This window comes from Gallinula chloropus, assembly GCF_964237585.1.
Source record: "Gallinula chloropus genome assembly, chromosome: 27".
NCBI classification, from domain to species: domain Eukaryota; kingdom Metazoa; phylum Chordata; class Aves; order Gruiformes; family Rallidae; genus Gallinula; species Gallinula chloropus.
Genome location: NC_140112.1, coordinates 480,162 through 501,435, shown reverse-complemented (window position 1 = coordinate 501,435; position 21,274 = coordinate 480,162). Strand labels below are relative to the sequence as shown.

Below are 21,274 nucleotides of genomic sequence, written 5' to 3'. Positions count from 1 at the left end.
AGCCGATGCCAAGTGACAGGCGCAGGGCGTGGGAGCTTTATGGTGCAGCGTCACCCTCTTCCCCGCTTCCTCAGGGATGTGTCTGCGCTGACACCATCCTCCGCCTCTTCATTAAACTCCATAACCACAGTTGGTTCTACAATTGCTTCTTTTATTTAAAAAAAACCCACAAAACAAACCCCAAAATGGTTCAGGCTGGGTGGTAAGAAACAAATCACGGGACTTTTAGCCATTTCAATGGGGAAAATAGGGCAGCGTTTAGGGGTAGGTGTGTCATGAAGTTTTACCGGGCTGGTGCCATTCCCAGAGAGAAACGGCCGCTCCCAGGCCGGGGTGCAGCGTGCTGGGAAGTGTCCCAAACCTCCAGGGTTTGCAGGACAAGCGCCTGCCATGCCGGGAAGCCGGGTGGAAAGTATGGAACAGCTTCCAGCCCGGAAAGAGTAACCTTGAGGCAGCAGCCGGTAGCGTGAGGGAGGAGATGGGCACCTCAGCCACGCACCTCGACGGGAAGGTGGGCGCTGAGGGAGGAGGCGGGCGGGAAGGGGGCACCCTCCCGTGCGCCCCACAGGGAAGGGCTTTGTTTTGGGTTGGGGGGTGCTGGCGAGAGCCTTTGTTAAAAGACCAGAGAGAAAAGCCGCCCGCCCGCTTTGTTTACGGGCCCCGCCCGCGCTTGTTTTTGCCGCTCCCGTGGGCGAGACCGCCCGGCCGCTGCTCCCGCGCAGAGCCCCGCCCTCCGCCTCCTCCGACGGGCGGAAGTGGGTCTTGGTGAAGCCGTTCCGCCCGCCATCTTGGCAGCGGGCGGGATGAGGTTGCCCGTCTGCTGGGCGCCATCTTTGAGGTTGGCAGCGGGGAAGGCGACGGTCGGAGCGACGGCCCCGGCGGATCGAGGGGGACACAGTGGCGACGGCAGCGGCGGTCCCCTGGGGTTCGGTAAAGTCCCCGCTCGCCGGTAACTACAGCCGTTCGTAGACCGCGGGGGCGGGGGGGGGAATGGCCTCTCGCCAGGCCCGCGTCCCCTCCGCTCCCCTCGGGGGAAGCAGGCCGCGGCCCCCGCGTCCGGCGGGCCGGGCGGCCCAGGCCGCGGCCCCGGCCTCTCCTCACCGGGGCTTCCGTAGCCACTGTGGGGCGGGCGGGCGGGAGGGAGGGAGGCCCCTGGCGCAGCGCGGGCCCTCTGGGAACAGTGGTGGGGCTGAGGTGGTCTCCCCGGCCTCGGCAACGCGGGACTTCAGCGAGGGGGGGGGGGGGAGCTACCTGTCCCCCCGGCGACAGGGCCGCAGCTCTCCCGTCCCTCACCGCGGCCCTTCCATGGGCTGGTCACCGTTCTATAGGGCTCAGCTGTCAGCAGCCCCCCGGCCCTCCCGCTGGTCTCCCCGGTGGAACAGCGTCCTCGGGCAGGCTCTGGAGAGGTTCGGGTGGGCAAACTGAAGATCCCAGAGCGGGTTTCTTATGAGGATACATTATTTTCAGCTGAATCTTTGTGTCTTCCTTTTGTAGCAATGCGTACAAGGGGTGTGCTGTAATGTAGCCATCAACAAATTGCTCCTCTGTTCCCCGAAGGAGCTGCCTTCAGGATCTGACTAACTCTGGATGCACACGCTTGTCACCTTAATTTCCCCTTTAGGTTGTTTAAAACAACCCAGTGGGCTGATGTTTGGTTTTGTTTCTTAAGCATTGGATCGAAGAGGTTTCAGTTTTCTTATGCTGATGTTTATAGTGAAACTGTGAGGGTGATTTTTACTGTTGGGGGGAGAGGGATCAGTATGTGGAGCCTCCAGATTGTTGCCAGAACTGCTTTGGGGTGTGTGCTGCTCTCTGAGATTGAGCTCAAGGCCATGCTTTCAAAACACAGCCCTGTGTTATTTACTTGTAAAAAAAAAAAGGAGAACTCCTGGGCATAGGGGATTTTGACATGATATCAGAACCACTCTGCTGCCATGCCTGGCTGAATTGGGTGCACATTAAGCTGCTCGGGCTGAATTTGTTGCTGGATGATGGGGTGTTTCAGGAGAAAAGCTAGTCTGGAGAAAACTTCCTCTTGCTGTTGCTTCACATCTGAAATGGCATCTTTCCAAATGACTGCTTCCAGGGGAAATGGGCTCTTTTTGAGCTTTAATAAAACATTTCGGTGAGGAAGATGAATCATCCTAGTGAATGGCTGCCAGGCCTTGGTGCTAATTTCAGAAATAGAAAAGAATTAGTGTCTTTTAAGTATGTCTCTCAGTGTGGAAGTAGCAGCTTTAGCAGTCATCTTAGCTTGGAATTGATTCCTGATGCCCATTTGGACTGAAAGGAGGAAAAGAATGATAAACAGAGCCACCCACTAAAAATATGGGAGAGAAGGGGTTATGCATTAAGGGAAAGCCACTGCATTAAAAAAAATCATTGCTATATCAAAAGTTATTAAGGATTTGGGAGCTGCAGGTACTGCTACACCAGTGTGTGCTGCAGTCACACCTGTTGCCACTGAGCAAGATGGAGAGAGCTTCCCCATTGCATGCAGTATGTTAAAGCACGTGTTGCTGCCTAGGAGGAAAGCAAAGACTTCCATTGTGTGGCATTTCAGATCTGTGGTTTACCTGGTGTGCCATATCCATCATGTTTTTAAAAAATTAATTAGGTAATCAACCATGGCAAGCCTCATCTGTGGGGACACTTGGCTCTTTGGTGACATCTCCAGGCAGAGCGTTGTGTACGTTGGCAGTGACAGCAGGACAGAGCCCCCAGGATGGTTTTCCAGTTGGAAGAGGAGTGGACTGCAAATGCAGCTGACAGAAGTTTGCCATAGGTGCTGGTTGTACTGGTGCAGCTGTGGCAGCAATAGTGGCTTCTGGAAGGTCTGAGAAGATGGAGTTTTCTCCATGGAAGCAACACTGGGAAAAGCCTTTTGATGCCAGAAATAAGGACTAACACATTGAATGTCTGGAACTTCTCAGCTGACCTTCAGTATGCCTGGCACACACCTTGCTGGGGTTGAAAGGACCACACACCCTGGGCCAGGGCCTAAATGTGCTGATGCTGTTGGTAACCTGAAGCTTGGGAAACACTGCTGGATTCTCCTACTGTTCCACATGAACTCTTGCCCCATGAAGGTGATGTATTGAGCTATTCCTTTTCAGCAGCTAGTCTTAGAGCCAGTTGTGGTTTAACAGCTCCATACTTGGGTGTTCCTGTTCCATCTTTGCCTGCTGACCACGTGCATCTTAGGAGGAAGGACATAAATCTTGAACATGGGGTTTGGAGACTCTCAACTGTTTACTGTTATGAAGAAACTTGAGTATTGGAACACACTTAAATAACTGCTAAATGGAACTGTTCTAAAATTGACTGTTGAAGACACTTTTTTTTTCCAATGCCAGCTTATTAGAAGTTCATACAGATCCTGACACTAGACAGTCATTGTCCACTTACAAGGTGTGCCTGTAGGATGTTGTAGAAGAAACATTCTTCATGGCTTTTGGAGAAAGCACAACACAAAAATGTGGATTTAACTGTCAAAACCTGGACCCTGAACCAACCATGGGCTGCCTGACAGTGGATATCTTTCAGACATCTTACTTATCTTGGTATACTGCACCAGCAGAAGTGTCCCCTTTTAGAAACCAGGCAGCTTCCTCACAGTGGCTTTGGTAAGACTTCTGCAGTGTCCTACAAGAGCCAAGTTACCAAATTAATGTGTGGCTTTCCCTTAATCCCCTCACCCCAGCTTTCCAGCTTCTGACAACACTGCCAGTGTTGTGTTTGCAGTGGTAGGTGCCAGCTGCCATGTTTTACTTGTATTTTAAAATTAATAATTGGGGACTTTACCTGAGAACAGGTTTGCAAGTGCTTAAGAGAGAGACTGACTCATTCTGCTGAGGCCCATTGGATTTTCTGTCATTAGGCCCATGGAATTTTCTGTCCCAAGGAAATTGGGGGGGGGGTTGGACACGATGATCTCTTGAGGTCCTTTCCAACCCTGTGATTCTTCAGGAGCTCCAGCATTCAAACCATCTTCCATGGGATCACTTGCAGCAGGAAAAAGCTGCTCAGTGAACCTCTCTCCACCTTTTCTTACATTAAAGTGACTTTGAAATAGCAGCAGGTGGAACAGAATGAGGAGAGAGAATGAAGCTGTTCACAGCCAGTTCCAGTGGCCCCAGATGTCTGCTGGCTGCAAGACTTTTGGCCTTCAGGTGGAGGCAGGTGGGGAGCTGCAGTTCTTTGTCAGGCATCAGTCATGTCATGTCCTCCTGGCTTTGCAAGACTTTCAAATCAAAGGTGTCACTGTCACTCTTGAACTGCTCAGTGGGTGAAATATCTCAGGCCTGAAACTGGTTTTCTACAGAGTGATGTGCTCCTCTCAAACACTTTCTCTTGGCCACTTTACTGCATCCCTGCTAAAGGCTGATTTGAAGAATTTGCTTCTCCTGAGGCTGGAGGTGTCAAGCTAAAGACAGGTCTGTACTGAGCAGTGTCTGATCTCAGGGGTGCTTCAGTATGAGGTTATTCTTTGACAGTTAAAGGAACACCAGGCTAGTCAGCCCTTTCAGCATTGCATTGATTTGCCACTCATCTTGAGGAAGAACATCCTGATTCAGGTCTCTGAGGTGGCACATCTTCAAAGAGCTGTTCCAGCCCAACCAGCAAGGGAAACCTGGGCCTCGTGGTTGTGGTAACTTATGGCTCTGACTCTCCTAGACCATGATGAAAGGTGACCCTGGCTCACTGATGGAGGAAGCTGAGATGATCTTGTGCTGTAACCTTTGCCTTCTTGGCTGGCACCCATGCAGTCTTTGCTCTGAGAAGGTCTTGAGTTCTGTAACCCCCCAGCCCCAGGCCATGTTTAGACACTGTTTTAACAGCTTGAACTGACTAAAACAAACATAAAGAGTAGAAAACATGACTATTCTGCTTCAGCTTTGGACAGCTTACCTTTAGATTTTCATACAGAGGATGAGATGTGTTAGCAAGAGGTTCTTCTGTGCTTCAGCTGACGTGACTTGCATATGCATAATAATGCACTGCTGTTGGTGACACCTGGCACACACTGCTCTGCCAGCCTTACCACAGCCACCAGCAGGAGGTTTGTAGTAAGGTAAAGCAGGCCAGAACAGGGCTAGAACACAGAGTGCCTGCTGCCCTTCCTTCCCTGTCATCTTGCTGTCCCAATACACAGGGGCATTAACCACCTTTAAGAAATTAAAGGTGCAGAGTTGACCAGCAAGAGTCCAGGTGAGAAACTTTGTGCTTTATAACCACAGAGTTCCCCTAGGTAAGTGGAGATAAGACTTCTCTTGTGCATTTGTTGAGGTGCAAACAACAGTTTGGTCCCTTCTTGCTCTTCAGTACAAGGCAAAAGCACGTCAGCCAGCTGGAGAGGTAGAGCAGGGAATTGTTTGTTTCTCAAACTACACAGACTGTCATACTGTTTATCTTCCCTTAGGAAAGGTACAGTTTATGGCACTTGTTGGCCTGTTTTTCCTGACCCCTAGCTACTGCATCTGTCATTATATTCTATTTTTCTTTATTTTTTTAATAAAACAAATTCAAAATCTCTTTTAATACATAAACATGACTAGAGTTGTGGAGAAAAAAAAGAAGTGTTTAAAATTCTTCTCCACTACTACTAGAGACTTGCTGAGTGCACCAGAGTTACTCATGGTTATTCAGATTCTCAGGGTTAGTTCAGTTGGTTCCTGTTCAGCATTCAGATTGTCAGTCAACTGATAGCAGCAAAACAAAAAGCCCCAAACACTTTTTGACTTAACCTTTTCCTTAAAGCTAAAGGACTTTCCTATTTTTTCAGGGGGTTGTTTCTTTGTTCTGCTTTGTTTTTGGTTTAAAGTTTTACTTTTTCCCATTCCTTAAACAAGACCCATACAAGTTCTGACCAGCTCCTGAAGCCTTCTCAGGAATATGGAAGGCAGCAAGCAAACTGCTGAACTGTTTGGGCATTCAAAAGAGCTAAATCCAAGGGGATTTCTTCTATTTTTTTATTTGTTCCCCTAAGGTGGTGGTTATATTAAAGGTGTCTACTTCCTAGGGAAAAGAAATGCTGCTTTCTAGACAATTAATTCCTTCTGATTTGGATTTGAATGCCTCTGCTCCTTGTCCTTAATTGCCATCTATTGTGCAAACTGAAGAAATGTGCTTGAAATTCCATTTAGCTCTTGGTGGTGTTGGAAATACCTTTGGGAAAAAGTTTCTTGTCAGACTTCTACACCAGTAGAAGGAGCACCAGTGATTTTCAGAAGGAGATGGCACAGGAATCTATGCACTAAGTCTGTTTTTGAAGGTGCTGAAGGTCAAAAGTGAATAGTCACAGAAGTACTGAAGAAGGGAAGAAAACCTTGCACTTAACTACTGTTTTTATTCCCTTTGTCAAGCAGTTGAAAACCAATAACTAATATGAGAACTCGACTTCTCCTCTCTTTATTTTAGATTTGGGGAAATTCCCTGCCAAAAAAAAAATACCCTGGAAAATTCACTAGTGTTTGTGTGAGTAAAAGGTTCCAACCTTTTATTGTTAATTTTTAAGAACTATTTCATTTGGTTTTGTCCAAAAGAGTCCAAAAAAACCCAACCTTTGCACGGAATTGTGCAGCATCTTAATGAAAGGGGTCAGAATCACTTTAATTTGAACTTTTATCTGGTCTGGTTGCAGGTTTTATGGTGTATTAGTAGGTTTTTTTAAAAAAATAAGAGTCAAAGTATGTGACTTGACGTGTTTAAAGAACAAATAAACAAAATCAAAAGTGCTTGTGGATAAAGAAAATTGGTTTCAGCTCCGATGGCGCTCAAAGAAACCCCCCAAAATCAGCTGTTGAATTGGACCTAAGCCATCTTTTCAAACCTCCTGTGATCTTGCAGCAATGGCTAATGCTGGATATATGGATTAGGAAACAGCATGTGATGGCAAAGGTGTAATATTTGCTCTGGTGTTAAAAAAAAAGACATTAAATTCTTTCCAAAAAAATCAAAATCATTCCAAATTCCTGGTCTCATGCAGCCACACCACTTGCAAAGTGAGCATTTCCCTGCCTCCAAGCTTGCTGTATCCTGGATCTGCTGTCTTCCTGCTGTTAATGGATTGCAACTCTCCTGTGTCTGATCAGGGCTGAAAGTCGTTCTCAGTACAGACCCCATACAACATACACTGTGCACGCTGTGTGTATAGAGATGTTTCTCCTGTATGCATGTACATATGTATGCATATTTGTGTGCTGGCCCCCAAACCACTCATAAACCATCAGCCTCAAAGGCATATCCATCCAAATATTACATAGATCTTGCATTTTTTTGCCAATTCCCACAAAAAAAGAGACTTTTTAGTCAGTCTTACGTGGCAAATAGCCCAAAATTCTAATTTTTCCTATCACTCTTGCTGACTTTATTATCACTTGCTCTTGATGTGTGTATAAACACATATGTGTATGTATATATACATAGCTGTGTATTTATACCCACAAGTTAATGTTTTTTGCTGTGCAGGTAATAAAGATGGGGGAAGGTTTTTGTGTTTTCTTAATAGGTGAAGAAATCTGGAAGACAAGAAATTGCAACTTTCCTGAATTTTAAATGTAAAAAAAAAAACCAAAACCCAAAACCCAACCCAAAACCAAACCCAAAATTAAAAATTATCCGGCTGTGGAAGATGGATCCTCATTTTTGCAGCCACAAGTTCATCTTTAAATACCCAGGGGTTTTTTGTTGGTGGTTTTTTTTTTTTGTGGTTTTTTTCTTTTTGGTTTTTTTTTTAAATTTTTTTTTTTTTTAAATTTTTTGAAGAGCTAACTAACCCTGGCTGTCTCCAGTCTGACAGTTATTCCAATGGACTCGCTTCCTCCATTAATTGTAAGATGTTTAAAAGCACATCCTATGTTTGAATTGTGGATGAGAGGTTCCCTTGGCAATGTGAGGAGGAAAATTCTTTCTACCCCTTTATTATTAATTCACGGATTCAGTCTTGGTTCGGCCTACAGGAGAAGTTAACTGGAAGTCTTTGAAGATCAATACCTGTGCTGAAGTGTGTCCAGGTACGTGGACTGTGGTGATGGGAAATTAATGCTTAATGTGGTTAATTGCATTTTAGAGGACTTGTTAGTGCTCACAGTTAATTGGTGGTGGGTAACTCTAATGGGTGACCTATTTTTTGAAGAATGGGCTCTCTTGTTGGTTTACAGCCACATGCAGTAGTTTTTTTCTGTGTTTAACTATTGGTAAGGACACCAAAGAGAATGCCTGCTGACAAAAAACATGTAGTTTTACAGAAGTTTGACTCAGTGTTGGGATAGTTGGGATAGTTTTTGTTTTGTCCCCTCCCTCAAGAGACTAATCTAATTAACAGAAAGCAACTGTTAAAAAATTCCATGAGAACTATTACTTAATTCTTCTTCACTTATTGATAGGGTTACTTTTAAAAAGAAGATTTCACTGATCAAGCCAGTAGAAGACTTTCAGTTCAAGAAAGAGTGAAGCCAGCCTTTGTCAAGACTGGAGTAAGTCGCTGTTGAGTGTGAGCCCTTAGCACCTGTCCTAAGAATTCCCCCGTTATGTCTAACCAAGGAGATGACTGCTACTTCTATTTCTATTCCACATGTAACAAGGTGTGTTTGGGTTTCTTTTACTTTGGGGTTTGGGGTGGGGGGGGGTTGCCTTTTTTTTTTTTAAGAGAGGAAGGTGAAGTGTGGGAGGAGACATACAGATTTATGATGAATTAATAAGCAGTTGGACTCTGCTTTCACGGGGGAGTGGATTTCAGAGGGGAATGGATTCAAGCTAAAGGAAGGTTTAGATTAGATATTAGGGGGAAGTTTTTTACAGAGAGGGGGCTGGAAGGGCCTGTCCAGAGAGGGGGTGGGTGCCCTATCCCTGGGGGTGTTCAAGGCCAGGTTGGCTGGGGCCCTGGGCAACCTTGTGTAGCTCCAGGCCTGGAGGTTGGTGTCCCTGCCTGTGGCAGGGGCTTGGAGCTCCGTGATCCTTGGGGTCCCTTGCCATTCTATGATTCTATGATTCAATCCCATCAGCACAGACTTTGTTTTTTTATAAGGCTGTACCATTTTCTTTTCCTTTTTGCTGATTTCCTTGTGCTCCCAGGGAGACAGCTGCTCCTTCCGCCACTGCGAAGCTGCTCTGGGCAATGAGACAGTCTGCACCCTCTGGCAGGAGGGTCGCTGCTTCAGGAACATCTGCAGGTTCAGACACATGGAAATTGATGTGAGTGTTTGGGTAAAGATCTGTTCTCAAACTAAATCACCAAAAGCATCTTCCCTTCCTCCAGGAGGCCTGAATGTGCTTTTACCTGATAGATTTACTTGGTTTAAAATGATAGTGGCTTCTGTTATTAGGGGGAGGAAATTGTGGGAAGAAAAATCAATTCCTTGGTTCTATCTCAGCAAGAACTTTCTAGATTAGGTGCTGACGTTGTATTTTTAATAGAGGGAGGAACAACCACATTGATCAGGCTGCCTAAACGTGCTGGAGCAGGGTGGCAGTGAACAGCCTGCACTACCATCCCAAGGGTTGGATGATGACCTGTTGGATCTCTTCTCTCCTGGATTTTTCAGATAACGTTGTTCTGACCTCTGGGGGTGGGTACAGGGTGGGGAGAGAAAAAGACAGGAAGGAACCATGGCTCTGAAAGATAAAGTCAGACAGATTTGATGTAGCCAACTAAAGACATTTTCCCTGTGGAATATTTTGCATGTTGTATTAGTTTAACCCACACTGAATTGATGTGTGTGACTGCCTGCTATCTGAAAACAAATTCCAGGAAAACCTGATTATCCATGGTTGTTACAGCTTGTGCAAACTTGTCTGTATATATCCTGGAATACTTGTAGTGATAAATTGGACTTTGGAATGATGTTTCAGCACTGTGCTTCAGTCCTGCCTCTGGTGTGATGGGAAACTGTGTCTCTTTGCAAGTCTAAAGGGGAGTGTTGCCATGAGCTTGTGTTTCTTTCTGTCTCCAGAAGAAACGCAGTGAGATTCCTTGCTACTGGGAGAACCAGCCAGTAGGCTGTCAGAAATCCAACTGTGCTTTTCATCACACAAAAGGACGTTACGTTGATGGACTCTTCTTGCCACCAAGCAAAAGTGAGTTTAAGTCCTTTTCTTTAAGTATTAAAGAGTTATTTTCAGTGTTACTTATGAGTGGGTACAGTACCAAAGTAACTGTTTGGTTATGAGTGCAGGGAGAAGTCTGCAGGCATAGGCTCTCAGCTAAACAGAATGTAATTCTGATGTTTGATTTCTTTGTTCACACTCAGCTTCTCTGTGCTGTGTGTGATTGGTGACTTTTCAAGTTGCTTTCCCTCTTTTGGAGGGGTAGGATGGTGAGATTTGTGTGTGAAGGGGATGCTGCTGTTGTTAGGGTAACCAGGGGTGGGGGATAGGGGAGTCTAAATTCAGTAGCTGGATGGGTTACCTACCTTATCTAGCCTCTTCTCAGTGTCTGTGGGGACAGGACAAGGGGTGATGGCCTCAAGTTGGAGCACAGGGAGTTCCACACCAATCTGGGGAAGAACTTCCCGGTGAGGGAGCCCTGGGACAGGCAGCCCAGGGGGGTGTGGAGTCTCCATCTCTGGAGAGATTCCAGCCCCATCTGTCCTAGGGACCCTGCTTTGGCAGGAGAGTGACTTGATGGGTTCTGGGGGTCCCTTCCAAACCCTACAGCTCTGTGATTCTGTATTTACACACTGAGTGTGACCTTGGGGTCAAAGCTTTCAATAGCCAAATTACAGGTGATCCTCCTCTTTCTCTAGCTACGCTTCCAAATCCACCTGAGTCTGCTGAAGATGATGTGAAAATGGCTCAGATGTCACTGCAACAAAACAAACTCTCTGTCCAGTCCAATCCCTCTCCACAGCTGAGGGGTGTGATGAAAGTGGAAAATTCTGAGAATGTCCCAAGCCCTACCCATCCTCCTGTTGTAATCAATGCCGCAGATGATGATGAAGATGATGATGGTAAGTGGGTTTTACTTCTTGAAGGCATTTCTGCTGTAAGTGACAGCATAAATACCTGATTTGTGGTGTAGTTAAAGCTGCAGGTGAGAGTCTGGAGTCCTAAATGGTTTATTCCCAGTATAGTTTTAGTTAGAAGATCATCAAGTCAATACAGCAGTTTAAAAAACTCTCTTCTATAAGCATTTGTGTTTGTAGTTAAGAATACAAACAATACAAACCATGGACTGAAATGCCATTGCATGAGCTCCAGAAACATGAAAAAATCTTTGCCTACTCCCTGCTGTATAACTGAAACAGGTTGATTTTTGCCTTTCAGACCAGCTTTCTGAAGAAGGAGATGAAGCTAAAACACCTGTCCAGCAACCAACTACAGAAGCCCACAATGGATTGAGAATGATTTCAACTAGGAAATCCAGTGTTAATACAAAACAAGGTATTCTGACACCTCTCACAGGGTGAATTGGAAGGAGAATTTGGCAATTAACTCAAAAGCAAGTTGTTGAAGAATACAATAGAGCCCATGGTAGCTGGGTGGAGTCAGTTACTTCCATGAGCTCGTTGCTGCCTAGTAATGTTGAGTGTCCTTTGGGTCAGACAGGTGATCTCCTTGGTTCCTTTAGTAGATCAAAGTAGAGCCACAGAGTGGAGTTTAAATGCCTGCAGATGTGGCCTGTGAGTCATTGTGGAAAGCCATGTCTTATGATAGAGGAATCTAATATTGAGTAGATGGATTGATACGCTTAATTCCATAGGTTTTACTCGAAAGGGTGGGAGGAGGGGTGAAGAAAGGTGCTAATTGCTTACCAAAACACCATCCCTTTCTTGGCTTTTTTAACTTCTGGGGATTGTTGACAGGGTTTATTCAAAATACTTTGGAAAGAACCTGAAGCATCTTCAACATGTGCCTTTAAGCCTTGGTTTCATTAGCCATTTCGTGTTTTCAGGTGACAACTTAAATTTTGGAATCAAAACACTAGAAGAAATCAAATTGAAGAAACTAAGGGAAAAAACAAAAAAACAAGGTGGTGAGTTACTACTTTCCTATCCTGCTGCCTTTGTGTGCCTTTTATTCCTTCTGATAACACCCTGGCAGGTTGCTGTCATTGGTGAATACAACTGTCTGCAAAGAATGGAGATTTTACTGTGTTACTGGGCTCAGACTGGGAGATGATCATGACTGAGAGCTGCTTGTGGGACAGACTTCCATGTTTAGCTGTGGCCCTTGAGTTACTTTGGCATGCAATGTGTTATCTTAAACAGCCAGTAGTCTAGATTGGCATTCCAGATTTGAGCAGAAATCAGAGGGAAATGGCTCATTTCTCTTATCTCTGGGCACTGGTCACTGTAGATCTGACAGTAATGAATAACTAATGGCTTTGGTCTTTGTGACAGCTCTTCTGTTTTGTTTAGTTGGGTGTTTTTTTCCTAAACATCCTTGTGTTTTGCTTGCTCTGATCAGAAGGCCCTTCAGGGGTGTCTGTTCATCCGCTCCAATCCCGGACGATACCTGTGCCAGAGAAGGAAAACGTGCGGACCGTAGTGAGAACTGTGACTCTCTCAGCAAAGCAAGGTAACAGAGAATGCTGTTCCTTCCATTTTGCCTCCTAAACCAAAAGGTTAAGTAACAATTAAGATCATTTAGCTCTGTTAGTCTGATGGTGCTGCCTTGTCTAATTAAAACCATGTCTTTTTGCTGAAAGTCCCTGGTTGTATTGGGAGGATTTGGCGTCTGTAGGTTTATTGTATTACAACAAAAGATCAAGAAGGGCTTTTTTTCCTATCAGCCTGACATCAAACTGTAGCTAAACAGACATTATCACCATCCTACAGACTCTGAAATGTGCTTAATTTGACTTTGGTGTTCCTGAAGTGAAGTGAGATTTGTGAATGAGCTGATGTGTTGACAGCGTGTGACAGAATGAATGGGCTGGGTTAGATGCAGTAGCAGCAGAGAGAGGCTAATGTCAAAACAAGTGTCAGTAAGCAAATCAGGGTAACTTAAAAAGGGGAGTAATGGAAGAGAAGACCTGTACGTGGTGGGATCATGCAAGGAACTGATTGTTGAAGCATTGAAGATGCTGACAGCGTTGGTTGTGGACAGTAGTGTAATATGAGTCTGCAAAGGGTGATGTTTAGATCTGCACAAATTCCTTTTTAAAGGCACAAAAGGCTTAAAACTGCTACTACTACTTGTAGTTGTTGGTGTGTATGGTTTGGCTACCAAAAGAATGTCTTCTCTGGGATGTGGGCTAGGAGGACAGTGCTTTTACTGGGTGCTGGTTTCCATGTGCTGAAGAGATTATTCCTTGTTTTAGGGGAGGACCCTGTGATTCAGCTGAATCTTGCTGAGAGACTGGGAAAACGGAAAACCTCCATAGGTAAGAGCCTTGTTTGGGTGCCCTCATCTAAACACAACTCTATTTAAGGGTATTTTGGCTGCATGTGGGATGAAAATAGGATATTGGTGGCGATCTGGATTGTCTGCAGAAATGGCAAATTTTGTTAGCAGTTGAAAAGCAAATAGAGGGAAATAAACCTGGAAGGACTGAGGTTTGTGGCTGCCTGATGTAAAATCCTCCTCCAGAGAAACGTTCTTAAAGTATTTTGTGTTTTCTTTCTCTCTGAAGCTGGTAAAAGTGTCATTCCACTGAAGCGCAACCTTGCTGAAAGGCTGGGGAAGAAGATGGAGGTTCTGGAGAACACTGACAAAGCCCCAAAGAGAGGTACAGCTCCTAAACACACACTTCAATTTCATGCATGGATTTTCTCTTAAGGTTTTCTGTCTGTCCTTTCTTCTATGGTTCTTTTTGCATGTTGGTTGAGGGCTCAGGGTAACTTGGAATCACATTGAAGTCATCTCCTATCTCATGTCTAGATGTGAACACAAAGTTGGTATTTATGCCATCTCCCTAACGTTTTCTCTTCTGTCTTGTAGTTCAAGTCCCCAAGTCTCTGAAGGAGAGGCTAGGATTGGCCTCTGAACAGGCTGGTACAGAGACAGGTAATAACACAGTGTTAAATATGCCTTCCCTTTTTTCTTTACCATGAACTTACAGTCCTGAAAGTTAAAAACCCCACTTGATTCCTCTTCCTGGAGTGCTGAAGCTGTCCTGATGGCTCCTCTCAGAGAACTGGCTCTGGGAGCATGTGTGATTTCCACTTGTGCCTTGCCAAGGTTTCATGCTCCAGCTGTGAACTGTGGGAGGCTTCAGTGTGCTTGTGCACAAGTGGAATAGACCCACTGCCAGGAGCAGGAGCCTGGGGTGAGAGAGGGACACAGAGTCTGAGAAAGGAAAATAAATTAGACTCATTTATTTGTGTTGCACTTTCTCTGGATAGCACTGGGTTGCAAAATGCAAGTGGCATAGAGGAGAGGAAAGGATTAGGCAGAATTAGACTGCCCTAAGATGTATTCTTGGGAACACTCAAATGTAGTTTTCCTTAGTACTTCGAATTCTGTTGGACTCTCTTTAAATGTTGGTGCTTCTCTTCTTTTAGCAATGACAGAAAAGGCTGCCAAGCCAGCAGGAGAGATCCATGTGAAAACACTGGAGGAAATTCGCCTTGAGAGGGCGAATCAGAGACGAGGAGAACCTCAAGCCAAACCCCAGGCTGAAACACGTTGTAAACCAGAAGATCCCAGCTCAGGGGTGAGACCTTCCCCAGCAGTTCGCATCAAAACCTTCTCAGGAGCCCTGGCTGAAAAGAACCACAAGAGGGTGGAAGAAGAGAAGCAAAAACCAGATGAGTTTCGTGCCAAGACAAAGCCTGAGAGTGAGCCCAGGAAACAGAGCGTCCTTGCACCGTCCTCTCTGCCCAGCAAAGTGCAGCTGACAGAGCCAGGGGGTAAAACCAAGCTGGGAGGAGAAGTGAGGATTAAAACCTTGGAAGAAATCAAGCAGGAGAAAGCTCTGCGGATGCAGCAGAGTGGGGAGAACTCCCCAGTTCCACCAGCACAGCCTGAACCTGCCCTGACAGGGAGGAGGTTGTTACGGATCACAAAGGTGATAGGTAAGGGGATGGTTTGATACCTGCCTTGGTGAAGTGCTGCTGCTTTCCAGCAACTTGAAATTTCTCATTTGGTGGATGAGAAACTTCCCCTGAGGCAGCAGTGGCTCTGGCAGCTGGGAAGGGCGATGGGATCCTGGGCTCCAGCAGCAGAGGGGTGGCAGCAGGGACAGGGAGGGGATTGTCCCTCTCTGCTCTGCCCTCAGGAGGCCCCAGCTGGAGTCCTGTGTCCAGAGCTGGGGCCCCAGGACAAGAAAGATGTGGGACTGGTGGAGAGGGGCCAGAGGAGCCATGGAGATGCTCAGAGGGCTGGAGCAGCTCCCCTACGGAGAGAGGCTGAGGGAGCTGGGCTGGGTCAGCCTGGAGAAGAGAAGAGAAGGCTGTGGGGGGACCTCATTGCAGCCTTCCAGTGCCTGAAGGGAGCAGAGGAACAGGAGGGGAATGGGCTTGTTAAAGGGCAGAGACTGGCAGGACAAGGGGGATGGAGTGAAGCTGGAGGAGGGAAGGGGGAGATGAGAGATTAGGGGGAAGCTCTTTCCAGAGAGAGTGGTGAGGGGCTGGAAGGGGCTGCCCAGAGAGGGGGTGGGTGCCCCATCCCTGGGGGTGTTCAAGGCCAGGTTGGATGGGGCGCTGGGCAACCTTGTGTAGCTCCAGGCCTGGAGGTTGGTGTCCCTGCCTGTGGCAGGGGGTTGGAGCTGTGTGATCCTTGGGGTCCCTTCCAACCCATACAGTTCTATGATTCAAATTCTATTTGCTCCAGATTCACTTTGCTTTTTCCTTTTCATGGATGCTAGAGGATAAAAGGCTTTAAGGCTACAAAATCAGAAAGCAATAAAGTGCCAGAATATACAACTGTCATGTAATTCATGGAAAATAATATAGTTTTCCATACTTCCCAGTGGAAAATTCATTTGTTGAGGAACTTTGTAGTCTAATTTCTTGCTTGTTTGTGGTACGAGCTTTTCCCTGTGCTGAATCCAAGGTTCCCTTCCTCTTTGTGTTGCTTAGCTTTAATTATTGATGTGTATGTGTTTGCAAAGCCAGTTTTGGTCAAAAGTGGTAGAGCATTAATGACCTCATCATTAAGATTATACCAACCATGTGAAGAGAGAGTGTGACTGAGGAGAGAGAGTTCCAGTGCTGGGTAGATATGAGGAAACAAACACACCAAGCACACAAAAGTAACCCAACTGATTAATATTTTGGGCCTTGTTTTTAAAGCACCTGGAAGAGAAGAAAAGAAGGTAGTGGAATTGAACAAACCTTCTCCCAAAGCAGTCTCTGCACCTGCAGAGGTGAGTCCTTTCTGAAGACATACTGAATAAATCTGATTATACCTGCTGATGAATAAGAAGCCCTGTTAGTGCCAGATAAATTTTGTGAGATTAATGTGAAGGGAATGTTTTTCTTCTCAGTGATTTAATCTGTCAAGACTTGAAGGTTACCTTAAAATCCTGAGGTGAGTATTTTAATAGAAGAGGCTGGAGCTTTGTATGACAGGAAATCAGTCTGTCAGTGAATGCTGTATCAGGGAGCTTGAATGGCTTTCTAGTGCTTAAAAAGAATGTAGTAGATTACAGCTAGAGCCTTCTGTTCTAGTAAAGAAGCTTGCTGTGTTGGGAATTGCAGGTTTTTGAAACAGTATTTCCATAGCAAAGGCTGGATCTTGTGACAGGCAACGTTTTCTGGAGGAAGTGTTGGAGCTGAATGGCATTAACGTGCTGTGTTCCACATGGAGTCATTTCAGAGGGCTTGCCACTCAGGTTTTCGTAATGAATCCTCTACAGATGATATTTTCCCCCAAATTAACCCTCCTCTTTTGTTTCTTTCCAGCCCTCTGATCAGAGTGCAACGAATTCTAAAGTTCAAGTGAAGAGTCTTGAAGAGATAATGAGGGAGAAGCGGCAAGTAAAACAATGCCAAGAGGAGAAGCTTCAGAAGGCAGCTGCTGCTGTGCCATCTCCTGTTGAAAAAACAAAAAAGGACAATAAAACTCCAGCATCAGGGAGTCCTGAATCCACCATAGTTTCAGGATCATCTTATCAGCTTGCTAAGAGGGTATTGGTGAAATCTCCAGAAGGGGGGGTTGAGAACCCAGGGAAAGAAGCTGCTGTATTACCAGGCAAACAGGCAGCTCCGCTTCCGGAACGGAAAGCTAAATGTAAGTGTTGGCTGTGTGCTGAGGAGCTGCTTTAGGCCATGTTTGGAAGGAAAGGCAGAGGATTGCAGTTTTCACACTGTAACTCAGGCTCCTGTTTGTAACTTTTTTGCTCCTTTTTATGGCTTGTTGGTAAACAGCATTTTTACTGTGTGGAAAATACCGCTGAGAATCGGGTGAGCAGGGGTGGAATTGTGCTGCCCACATCTGTTTAACCAAAAGATTCACAGAATCACCAGGTTGGAAAAGCCCTTTAAGACCATCATGTCCAACCATCCCTGTCCTGTGCTGACCCAGATCCCTCAGTACCTCATCTACCCTCTGTTAAACACCCCCAGGGGTGGGGACTCAGCCCCCTCCCTGGGCAGCCTGTGCCAGGCCCTGACAGCTCTGCCAGGGAAGAACTTTTCCCTCCCATCTGCTCTGACCCTGCCCTGGGGCAGCTTGAGCCCATTGCCCCTTGTCCCATCTCCTGTCCCCTGGCTGAAGAGACCATCACCCACCTCTCTGCACCCTCCTGGCAGGGCAGTGGAGGGGTGAGAAGGTCTCCCCTCAGCCTCCTCTTCTCCAGGCTCAACACCCCCAGCTCCCTCAGCTGCTCCTCAGAGGATTTGCTCTCCAGCCCCTTCCCCAGCCTGGTTGCCCTTCTCTGGCCTCACTCCAGGACCTCAATGTCCTTCTGAGGGTGAGGAGCCCAGAATTCAGGACTGTTAAGAGAACCTGCTTCTTTTCCTAAGGCACAGCAAGACTCCATCAGTTCTCTCCTCTTCCAGCCAAATCCAAGGTGTGCCTGAAACTTGCGGATGGGAAAACCACCTCCCCCACCAAGCAGACACTGAAACGCAAGGCAGCTGAGAGCCATCCTTCTGCTGTGGCAGCTGTGAAACCACTGAATACCACTGCTGGCAATATGAAGGGGCCTGCAGCTAAAAAAACAGCTGTGGTAAGGACAGTGGCTGTACTTGGTCTCTCATAAAATTGCTGCCCAAGTTCTACCCTCCTCTTGGAGAAAAGAGGGAAACTCTGGATGTTCTGTGGGTCTTTTGTTCCTTTTTAAATCCAGAAATGCTTCCCATTAGGTGAAGGGTGGTGTTTAAATACTACACCCCTGTGGTTTTTCTGTAGCATGAAGGATTTTGTGTATTGATGCCATGTTCCTAAAGACCACACAGTGTCACTAGTAAACGTGAAGTGAACACTGCCTTCTCTTCAGGAGTGCCCTGGTTCTGTATTCTGGTTAAGGCTCAACCAGAGGAGAAGCAGCAGAGGAAGAATCTACTAAAGAAATCTTTTACCTGTGTCTCATAAAAACTCTCTTCTTCCTAGGCTGTTGTTCCTGCTTTGCCAGAGGCCAGCCCGGTCTCCATACCTGGAAGAGAAAAACCCACACCCAGGTAACAACCCCAACTACTTCTTTTCCTTGATCAGTGAGTCTTTCATGTGAAACACAAGGTTTCTTTCACCTATGGAAAAATCAGGAATTGATACAATTCATGCCAAAATCCAACAAAGGAGCAATTAATCTGAAATCATTTCCTAGCAGCTGTCAGGAGGGCTTATTTAGATTCTTTTCTTAAAAAGCTGCAGGTTGGTTCAGCTTTTCAATGACTTCTTGGGTGTTGTGAATGCCTGTGGGGGCTGACTTCTCACCCTTTTTACAGTCAAATTAGTAAAGGTGGCAAAGTGCTTTTGGCTACAGAAGTGGGACCTTCTTTGCCAGCCCTCAGGTGTTCTCTCTTGGAAGATAAAATGAGATTCCTGATACACTGGGCTGTAAAAGTAGCCTGAGGTTGATGGAATAACAATCCCTGTGTAAGGCTGAGGTGTTGGAGGGAGTAACATCTCTCTGGTTAAAGAATGTCATGTGCTGATTTGCTCTCTCTCTCTCTTCTTCTTCTCCCAAGTCCTGCACTGGATATTGGAAGCCAGGGAGACTCCGTGGCACAGTCAGAGGTCTCAAGCTCAACTTCAGCTTCTCCACAAGTAGTGATGAAGACACGTCGGCTGAGCTCAACAGGGGCTGGGAAAGCACCTTTATCTGTAGAAGATGACTTTGAGAAGCTTATTTGGGAAATCTCAGGAGGCAAACTGGAAGCAGAAATTGACCTGGACCCCGGGAAGGATGAGGATGACCTCCTCCTGGAACTTTCTGAAATGATTGACAGCTGAACTCCATAGTCATAAAGGCAAAAAAAAAACCAAACCAACCAACCCAACCCCAAAACCAACCCACATCCAACAGCAAAACAAATTAAAACTCTATTTTCTTGGATTCCTGGAGATGATCCTTTTTCTAGCTGAGGCTTTGCAATGAGTCTTAAAGCACAGTCGAACTGGTAGAGATTGGCAGCATCTGCACTCTGTTGTTTTAAACTTCCCTGCTGGTCAGAGTCAAGGTCCTCCTCACCTGGTCTGTAACTACCTTGGACATTAAGAGGACAAAGCACTTGTTTATTTTGGGACAGAAACATGCCCATCTATGAACTGTGGTGGTTGTGAACTGATGTATGAATTCAGTGATGCTCTGAAGGTTTAAACTTAAAGCTTCTTCCTTCCTTCCTTCCTTCCTCGACCCCCTTTTGGCAAAACTCAACGTTCAGTGTGTTTCAAAGCTTTGGTATTTTGAGTTCTTGGACAGTTGATCTCTAAAGCCTGGAGTTACTATGTCAACTCTTGAGTTTTATATATGTACACTCTCAGTTTGATGTTGATCTTTTAGGGGAACTTAATGAAAATGTCAGGGTGGGAGGGAGCATTTTGGACCAAACATGCTGCCAGGGGTGGTGGTTGGGGTCAGTCCATCCAGCCTTACTTGGAATTATCAGGGATGATACAATTATCAGTGTGAAGAGCAGCAGCTCTGCAGTACAGCTGGAATACCCCCCTCCTGGTTTGTTGTACTGTACCAAAGCTTGGAGAGGGGGTAGAGAGGGGGGTGTTGGTGCTTTTTTGCTGATGTCCAGTAGGATTTGGGGGCAGGTAGTCAGGATTCCTCTCACAGCCTGCAGTAAATGGGTAAGCTGATTGATTGGTTTAAGTGCCTCTTGGTTCCAAGAATGACTCCCCTGAGCCACTGGCTTGTTTTCCACCAGGAAGCAGCAGCTCTTCAGCCTCTTGGAACACCGTTGGCTTTGTCTGACATCCCAACAGCTGTGGGACACTCACCAACCCAAGGTGGGAACATCTTCCCAAGCCAGCAGGCTGGGAACCTGGTACCACTGCAGGACCAACCCTGTTCTGCTTTTGGGACATCCCCCCCTTGGTCTCCACTGCCCCCCTTGCCCCATCACTGAGGCTTTTGCTCCATGTAGACATGGGTGCTGGAGACAGGACTGGAGGTGACTGGTATGCCTCCCTCCCAGTCTGAATTGGTGACCCTGCAGAAGAGAGGTGTATTGCCTGTTAGCCAGGGGTGTATTGTGTACCCTGCCACCAGTGATTGTTCTCCCTTGCAGTTGGATTTTGAATTATTTTCTTAACTTTCCAGAAGAACTTTCTGCCTCTTCCCAGTATGATTTGTGAAGCTCTTGGGGGCCCTCAGGCATTTGCTGCTGGCAGAGTTAAAACCCAGTTGTTTGAGTTGATTGTAAATAGTTGTGTTTTTTGGGGGGTTGTTTCACTTTGGAAGAAAACACTGGTGTGCTCTGATACCCCTCTGTGATGTATGGCTTGGTTCCTAGAGGAAAGGTTTGGAAACAGCACTTCCAGCCTGCTGCTGGGGCTCCAGCCACCTCCCACCCTGCAGCAGGACAGGACTTCCTCACAGAGACACCCACCTGGCTGCAGGAGAAAGGAAGAACACCAGAGCCCTGCCAGGAAGGCTTCTCCCTTGCTGCATCCCCCCTGGCCCAGGCTGTGGGGGTGGGGAGGGGTCTCCTGGGACTGTTTCCCTCTCCCCTTTTCTATTTGTCTCTATTTCAGGTGTTGTATTCAGCGTAGGCACCGCTAGCTCCCCGGGACAGCAGTTACTGGTGTTTTTAAATAAACCTGGCCTCGGAACGCTGTGGCTGCGTGCTCTGTGGGCGGAGAGGGAGGGGTACACCGGAGGGACCCCCCCCCAAACACCCGGTTAGGACCTAGCGCTGGGGGCTATAGAGACGGCGGTCCTCCAGCTTCCTAGAGCGGCCGGGTCCCTCGGCATCCCAGGGTTCCTTGCGCG

At 46.6% G+C, this 21,274-nt stretch overlaps 1 protein-coding gene across 3 annotated transcripts; it reads left to right on the top strand.

Moving 5' to 3' along the window:
- Window positions 1-875: 875 nt before the first annotated feature.
- ZC3H11A (zinc finger CCCH-type containing 11A) lies at window positions 876-21,114 on the top strand. Of its 3 annotated transcripts, none has more exons than XM_084275797.1 (18): window positions 876-949; window positions 7,962-8,015; window positions 8,388-8,585; window positions 9,076-9,195; window positions 9,954-10,077; window positions 10,746-10,949; window positions 11,266-11,382; window positions 11,894-11,974; window positions 12,409-12,519; window positions 13,265-13,327; window positions 13,577-13,672; window positions 13,885-13,950; window positions 14,448-14,960; window positions 16,179-16,252; window positions 16,791-17,118; window positions 17,889-18,058; window positions 18,442-18,509; window positions 19,020-21,114. In XM_084275797.1, the coding sequence occupies exons 3-18, from the start codon at window positions 8,532-8,534 to the stop codon at window positions 19,282-19,284; spliced, it is 2,454 nt and encodes an 817-aa protein (XP_084131923.1). In that variant the 5' UTR covers window positions 876-949; window positions 7,962-8,015; window positions 8,388-8,531; the 3' UTR covers window positions 19,285-21,114. The 3 variants fall into 3 exon arrangements, with proteins under 3 accessions (XP_084131923.1, XP_084131922.1, XP_084131924.1); XM_084275796.1 differs by lacking the exon at window positions 876-949 and adding an exon at window positions 6,421-6,477; XM_084275798.1 differs by lacking the exon at window positions 876-949 and having other exon boundaries at window positions 7,341-8,015; window positions 11,894-11,971.
- Window positions 21,115-21,274: the final 160 nt, after the last annotated feature.

What these genes read in the sequence shown, in the direction of transcription:
- ZC3H11A (XM_084275797.1), top strand. Translation starts at nt 8,532, where the DNA reads ATGTCTAACCAAGGAGATGACTGCTACTTCTATTTCTATTCCACATGT. An exon ending in CAGTCTCTGCACCTGCAGAG is followed by an intron (nt 16,253 to 16,790) that starts GTGAGTCCTTTC and finishes GTTTCTTTCCAG; the next exon opens with CCCTCTGATCAGAGTGCAAC. An exon ending in CAGCTAAAAAAACAGCTGTG is followed by an intron (nt 18,059 to 18,441) that starts GTAAGGACAGTG and finishes TCTTCTTCCTAG; the next exon opens with GCTGTTGTTCCTGCTTTGCC.